This window comes from Nicotiana tabacum, chromosome 5 (assembly GCF_000715075.1).
Source record: "Nicotiana tabacum cultivar K326 chromosome 5, ASM71507v2, whole genome shotgun sequence".
Lineage (NCBI taxonomy): Eukaryota > Viridiplantae > Streptophyta > Magnoliopsida > Solanales > Solanaceae > Nicotiana > Nicotiana tabacum.
This window is the reverse complement of record NC_134084.1, coordinates 5,738,041-5,745,897: the sequence shown is the minus strand read 5'-3', so window position 1 is coordinate 5,745,897 and position 7,857 is coordinate 5,738,041. Positions and strand designations below refer to the sequence as shown.

Here is a 7,857-nt window from a genome sequence, read left to right as displayed (position 1 = left end):
TCTGACAAAATAAACTTGATCCACCTTCTTCACATAGCCTTCAACAGATCTTATCTCCAAATCTCCACCAAGAAGTTTGTCTCAACGTGCGTTGCACACCGGTCAAATTTCTCAAACAAAAATCATGATTATCGTCAAATATGTTGCGGCTAGAACTGAACTTGTCAAGATGAACTTGTCTTGAACCTCGCTCTGATACCACTTGTTATGTCGAGGAAGAGGCAAATACAAGTGACACACTAACACTTATCCTGTAAAGTTCTTCCCCTAAACACGACTCTCAAGCCCCATATGGCTACATTGTGGATGCTACTGAATGAGAAGGAAGAATCCTCAATTTATAGAAGTCCAAATCTTTTCCTACAAGAAAAAGGACTAGCCAAATATAGGAGAATTATAATTTTCTTCTACAAAAAGGAAAACCCAATTAAGGTAATTATATTGCCATTTTCGTTCGAGAGATAGGAAAATCAAATATGGCAAGAAAATTATGACAAACACCTAACAGATTGTAGGCTATAAGTACTTCTCCCCAACTACTAGTAGGGACCAGAGGCGAAGCTACACTCAGATAAGGGTGAGGGTGGTCAATTGATCACCCTTCGTTAGAAAATTACACTTCGTATATAGATAGAATATTAGTTTTAAAGGTATATAACATATGTTGAACACCCTTTATCAAGGATATTTTTTACTTCTTTCAAATTTGAACACCCTTAAAAACAATTCTGGCTTCGCCATTAGTAGGGACCAACAATAGTTTTAAGTTGTATAAAGGAATCATTCTTCTCCCATCCGAGCAAGATTGAAGAGGCTCCACAACAACTATTTAAAATGAGGAAATACACAGTTTGGCTTCATTTGATCATGTTTGAGAGCATCATTAATTAGCATTCTGATCAGAACCATTTTTTTTTTCTTTACCTCAAGAATTGTTCAATGGATATAATTTTTAATGTTGTATCTGGCTTTGTTGTTAAGGTGGGAAAGTTTGGGTCTAAATTCATATTTCCTAAGATTGTAAATACCATCCATTTCTCATCAGATATTGAAAATCTTAGGAAGGAAATGGAGAAGCTAACAAAGCTTAGAGATGATATCAAAGAGAAAGTGGAAGGAGCTAAGAGCGAAGGCTATAAACCAAAACCAGATATTTTCAAATGGCTCCAAGATGTTCAAAAGCTAGAGAATGAATGGGAATTCATGCAAGAAAGCATTGCGGAAGCTAAGATTTTTGCTTATAAATGTTGTCCAAAATGGAGCCTTCGCTCGGAAATCTTCACTCAAGCACTGAACAGGCGAGATGAGCTTTGTGCGCTTGTAGAAATCGGAGAAAATTTTGGATCAAATTTGGTGGTAGAAATTTATACGATCCAAAAAGCTGAGTTCATCCCAGGACCATCAATAGAAGGCCAGTCAGCAGCAACAAGAAATCTCAACAAAATTTTACAACTATTAGAAGATAATAAGGTATTGTTCGAATTAAAGAGTTACTTTCTGAAATTTAAGCTAAATATAGAGTGCAGTTACTTTTCCTTTTATTTGGTGAAATTAATATTTATTGAAAAAAATTCTTTTAATTTACACCAGAAGTTTTTCTCTCATTTGTTCCTCACATGTACCTTTTATCTGTTAAATATTTTATCATATAGCGTATATATTATTGAGAAAGTTTTATCGGTTATATGAGAATATTTTACTAGGTGAAAAAACTAAAAATATTATTTAGTGAAATAAAATATTTATCGAGCAAATATTATATTTATATCGAGAAAGTTTACTGTCGTTGGGTCAAATGTGAAGATCATGACAGGTCAACAATGTTATTATACATATAAAAGAAAAGAGAGTGCGAGAGAAAATGATGAGAAACAAGTTTATAAGAGATTTAAAATGTAGATATTTCTCTCTTTTCTATTTTAATGAATTTTCATCAAAGGTTTTATATTTATCTTTAATATATAAAAATAAGAAAAATAGTTTATTTATAAAATAAACAACTAAATTTTAGGATTTCAAAATCAGTTAAAATATTTTTATTAAATCTTTCCCTATTTGACTTATATAGGAATCTAATATTTAACATATTTGAAATTAATTTAAGATCTAAAGGTGAAGTTGTTCATCGGTTTTCTTTTTCCTTTGAAAGTAGGCTTATTGGATAAAATTATAATTATATTTAAATATTCAATTTTAGGATGAGCTAATATTAAGAATTTTAATCAAAAAAATAAATTATTTTTTTAATGTTGAGAATGAATAGTTATAACGCCGAATTAACTAATTAGTAAAAGAATCCAATCCACTAATTTTCAAATTTAACATACTCATAAAATCATATTTTCAAGTTGACAAAACTCTATGGTGCATAAATTTATTTCGGAGCATAGGCGGTGAAAGAAATAAAATAATACAACAAAATCGATTATGGTATAATATTAAAATTCAAATTCATTAAAATACAAAATCGAACAAAATAAGGATAAAAAGAATGCACTCAGAATGAGTTTTCATTAATTATTTTTCTTTCTTTTTTCTATTGATTCCAACAATGACTTCTTGTAGTTTTGAAAATGTTAAGTTATTTCTTGTACCATAATTACTCAACATTATTTATTTTATATTTTACATTTCATAAGTGGTAATAGAAATTCTTACACAGAACAATTCAGAAAATAGTATTTGATATGCCAAATTTTAGTTGGATTTAAAGTCCCAACTGTTAATGAAATAATTAAATAACAATTATTTCTGATATAAAATTTATTTTTAAAAGGTTAAAGAGTCTATCAACATTTTGCATAGAGGCTTTCTTTACTTTTATAATAGAATACGCATAGGGGTTCCACACTTTTATAACAGAAAATATACATGAACGAGTGCTAGATATCGTTTGGTTGATTATATATGCAGCTCCTTAAATTTGTTAGCATTTTTCATTCAGACACTTGTACGTAATGAGTTTTGTTCCAATTGAACACTTGAACAAATTCACAAGTGTGTCTATTGAACACTTATTTGACAATTCTAGACAAATCACAAGTGTGTCTATTGATTTTCATATCTCGTTACCATTATTTTCTAAAGCAAATCCCTAAGATCTCACCGGAAAGTAAAGAGGGGAAGTAACCCGGCGTAGAGTGGTGGCGGCAGATAAGAAGGGAAAAAGATAGAAAATTGAGTACTACTATTAAAAACGATAAATTGAGTCTTTTTACTCTCTCAAAAAGAGGTGTGATACACATGTCAGCAGCATGTCTTCAATAGGCGCACTTGTGAACAAGTTTAGGTAGGGTTGGGCGTTCGGGCAGTTCGGATTGAGTATGAAAATTACAGTTTAGATATTCGGTTTTTCGATTAAATAAGTGACAATCCAAATTCAATTCAAATAAGCTCGGATTGGATCAGAATTTTTAAGTTCGCTTTGGATATTTTGAATTTTCACTTTTGAGCCTATATGTTTAGATATTTCTTCTTCTTACAAAAATAAACAAATAAAATATTCATGTTAAATTATCTTAAAAGTTTCTCATCCTCACTGTAATCATCCAAATAAAGTATTCAAGTAATGAAATAATTATAAAGGAAATACAACAAAGACATTAATAATGCCGATAGGAAGTAGTGAGTGGAGATTAAGTTGAGATCAAGAGATTATGAGTGAATTATCAAAACATACACCTCCTTCTTTCTCTAATTTGCTAAATTTCCTCTATATAACCATTGCTGCATCTTTCACTCTGTGGATAAATAATTTTTTAGGGTATTTGAATCCTTTTAGGTATGCACCATTGGTGTATGGGGTGTTGGAGGAGTCGGCAAAACGACTTTGGTGATGAATGTGAACAATGAACTCCTAAAGATTGCTGCGTCGAGCTCTCAACTGTCTTTTGATGTTGTGATATGGGTTACAGTGCCCAAACCGCCAACGGACGTTAGAAAGGTTCAAGCACAAATTGCCAACAGATTAAAACTACAGACGGATAGCGAGGAAAGTGTAGAAAGCATTGCTAGCAGAATTCATCAAAGGCTCAAGGAAGGAATGAAGCTCCTTCTTATACTTGATGATGTTTGGGAACCTATAAATTTGGATCATATAGGTGTGCCACAACCTGAAGATCACCCAAGATGCAAGGTAATTATAACATCTCGATTTTTGGATGTTTGTAGGCAAATGAGAACAGACAAGAAAATAAAGGTGTACACATTGGATGAGGATGAATCTTGGCACATGTTTGTCAAAAATGCGGGAGATATTGCGAATCTGGAGCATATTCAACCATTCGCAAAAGAAATTGCAATGGAGTGCGATGGATTACCTTTAGCAATCACTGTCATTGGAGCATCTATGAGAGGGAAGACGAGGATCGAGCTGTGGAAAGATGCTTTGGAATCACTTAGAAGGTCCGAACCTCATAACAAAGATGTAAAAGATAAGGTTTACAAGGTCATCGAGTGGAGTTTTGATTCTTTAGACTCTGAGGATATTCAAAGTTGTTTCTTGTATTGCTCGTTATATCCAGAGGCTATTTCAACAGCTGATCTCATACATTGTTGGTGGGCAGAGGGGCTCCTTGGTCATGAACATGGCACATATGAAGAAGCCTACAACAGGGGAATCATAGCGATTGAGAGTCTAAAAGATGCCTGCTTACTAGAAGCCCACGAGTGGGATTCTGTAAAGATGCTTGAACTAGCAACCCATAAGTTGAATTCTGTGAAGATGCATGATGTGGTTCGTGATGTTGCTATATGGATAGCTAATTCCTTTCGGGGTGAGCACGATTCTCTTATTCAAGCTGGAATTGGATTGACTGATATATCACATATTAAAATGAAAGCTTCTGTCAAGAGAATATCTTTCGTTAGTAACAAAATTGAATGTCTACCTGATTGCTTCTTGGAATGCCCAGAGACAACAACTTTACTTTTGCAAGATAATATTCCGCTTCGGAGAATTTCCCATGATTATTTTTTGGCATTTCTAGCCTTAAGAGCTCTGAATCTGAGTAACACTTCTATTAGAGAACTGCCTATTTCCATCAACAGTTTATATCAACTACGTGCTCTAGTACTACAGAACTGCTGCTACTTGACTGAATTACCACCTATTGGTAATCTTCGCAATTTGCAATTGCTTGATTGTGATAATACAAGGTTACATCGTCTCCCTCCAGGAATGGACAAGTTGACAGATCTGAGGGTATTATATCTGCCTGCAACTGATTTGGAGAACATTCGCGAAGGAATCCTTCTCAGATTGTCTAGCATTGAAATGTTAAATATGCTAGATACCAAATACCTTTGGGGCCGAAGCTACCCAACGCTTGACGAGCTCTCATATCTACGCAAGCTGACTTGTCTTTTTATCAAATTGGATAGCTCATCAGTTTCACATAGAGACCACACCTGGATGTCTAGATTGAAAAGATTTCACATTGAAGTTGGCGAAGCGCCAATGCCATTCAACATTTCAACTAGGATGATAGGTGTTTCCGAGTGTGAAATTTTCATTCGGGGACAGCTCTCAGGCATGTTGCAGTTTGCTTCACTTTTGTACTTGAAAAATTGCAACGGTCTCAGCAAGTTGATTGGGTACAACAACAATTTTGATGGATTAAAATCATTACACATTAGTGGATGTCATTGTTATTTCAAACCAATGGAAGAAGGAAACGGGCAGTTTGACCCTCTACCAAATCTGGAGTCTCTTCGCCTCTATAAGATTTTTAATTTAATGAGTGTTTCTGATTTTGGTCATCTTCTCGGTCTAAGATTTACTAAATTACGCCAACTGGATGTGTATGCGTGTACAAATTTAACATGTCTTTTTATAGGTGGTGGGGCTTTTTCTGTACCTAAACACCTGGAAGAAATTGATATCATCTTATGTCCGAAGCTTGTAGAGTTATTTGAGCAATGCGACTCTCTCTTCAACTCAGAATTTGCAAGAGTTCGAAAGTTAAGGTTGAAAGAGTTACCGCAATTAGAAACTCTGGGCAAGCCACTGAGTATGTGGGAACACCTGGAGGAACTTAGCTTGATAAACTGCAATCAAATAAGGAAATTACCTCTGTTTATTCAAACTTCCAAGAACATCAAAATAATAAGAGGAGCTTCAGAATGGTGGAACCAATTGGAGTGGGATGACAACAGCTTCAAGTCAGATTTGGAGCATTGTTTCCTACCACGTTACTACTAATTATTACTTGCTGGGTCGGAGCGTAGACGAGCGAGCATAGCCAAGCAAAGAGGGAACCCCGTCATAGAGCAGTCAACTAGAAGTAGAAGACTGCTGGCCTGAGAGAGGGCGGCCACTACTGACAGAAGGATCAAAGTTGAAGTTGCTTCCGTTGCATTTCAGGTGATGCGCCAATTAACTTTTAGATTTCTCAATTGTAAAACTGCTAGTGGTACTATACTAGTATATTGTTTGTCCTATAGCATCCTTTTCTATACAACTAATTTGAGCCTTGATTTTTTATTTTGGTTTATAATGGATTTGGGTTGATGCCCAAATTATTTTACAACAAAGATGAACACAGAGAGGGGAGCCTTGTTGTAACGGGAAAAGTTGTTGTCATGTGACCAGGAGGTTACGGGTTCGAGCCGTGGAAACAGTCTTTCGCAGAAATGCAGGGTAAGGTTGTGTACAATAGACCCTTGTGGTCCGTCCCTGTCCCGGCTGTGTACAATAGACCCTTGTCGTCCATCCCTTTCCCGCACCCTGTGCATAATGGGAGCTAATGCACCGGGCTGCCTAATTTGAAAAAAACAAAGTTCTTTCATTACCTCCTTTCTACGAGGTTTTAGATCCACCCATAGCATTACCTCGAAAAGACTTATGCTTTACCAAAACGAGATTCAATTGTGTGTTTGGTATGACGAAAATCATTTCCAGAAAACAAATTTTGGAAAATGGCAGATATTTTTGAAAAATAATTTCCTGATAAATGTTTTTCATTGTTTGGTTGGAGCGTGAAAAATATTTTCTGAAAAAAGAATGATAAAAATATTAGCAAATTGGACAATATTTCGATGAAACTTTTAAGTAATAAAGATTTATAATAATGTCTAACTGTTGGCTAAAGCAATGATATGAAGTTAATAATTAGGTATAATTGTGAACAAAAATTACTTCCGCCGAAAGTGAGGAAAGTTATTCTACCTTTTTTCGTGGAAATGTTTTCTCGGGAAAATATCTTCTGAGTTCTTCAACCAAACACCAGAAACTGACATATTTTCTAGAAAATATTTTCGTCATACCAAATTTAGAGAAACAAAAAAAGTTAGCAGTCCGCTGCAGAAGTGATTTTATCATTAAAATATTATCAAGTGCGTTGAGCTTGACTCGTTGTTGCCTCATTCAGGAGTGGAGTAGAAAGACAGAAGAAAGAACAACATGCACCAGAGATAGAATTCTATACACAGTTCGAACTAAAGTTAAGTGGCAGTGTTTGTTGCGATGTACTTCCCGTCAGATGTCTTTAGGTTTTTTTCTTCCCTATAACTCATGTTCCTTGTTTGTACTATTTTTTCTTTCTGGTTCAGATATTTTGATTACTTGACTGTACACTGAGTAATTCTTTGTTTCGGTTGTGTTGTGTGATCATCTTGTTAATTTGTAATAAACTGGTATTGCTTCTCTATGATTATACATTATAGAGCAATCTTAAATTGTACATTCAAAATTTGGCACAGCTCCTTGAAACAATCTATTGCGGAAATATAGAGTAATACTGCGTACAATATACCCTTGCGGTTCGGCCCTTCTCCGGACCCCGCAAATAGCGGGAGCTTAGTGCACCGGGTTGCCCGGTGACAATCAGTGAAGAAAAACATTTAGGAAACTAAATC

At 34.9% G+C, this 7,857-nt stretch overlaps 1 protein-coding gene across 3 annotated transcripts; it reads left to right on the top strand.

Moving 5' to 3' along the window:
- Positions 1-644: 644 nt before the first annotated feature.
- Positions 645-7,642, top strand: LOC107817749 (disease resistance protein At4g27190-like). 3 transcript variants are annotated; one of them, XM_075253290.1, is made up of 4 exons: positions 645-1,470; positions 3,782-6,364; positions 6,546-6,640; positions 7,371-7,642. In XM_075253290.1, the coding sequence occupies exons 1-2, from the start codon at positions 940-942 to the stop codon at positions 6,200-6,202; spliced, it is 2,952 nt and encodes a 983-aa protein (XP_075109391.1). In that variant the 5' UTR covers positions 645-939; the 3' UTR covers positions 6,203-6,364; positions 6,546-6,640; positions 7,371-7,642. The 3 variants fall into 3 exon arrangements, with proteins under 3 accessions (XP_075109391.1, XP_016499101.2, XP_016499100.2); XM_016643615.2 differs by lacking the exon at positions 6,546-6,640; XM_016643614.2 differs by having other exon boundaries at positions 3,782-6,640.
- The last annotated feature ends 215 nt before the right edge of the window (positions 7,643-7,857 follow it).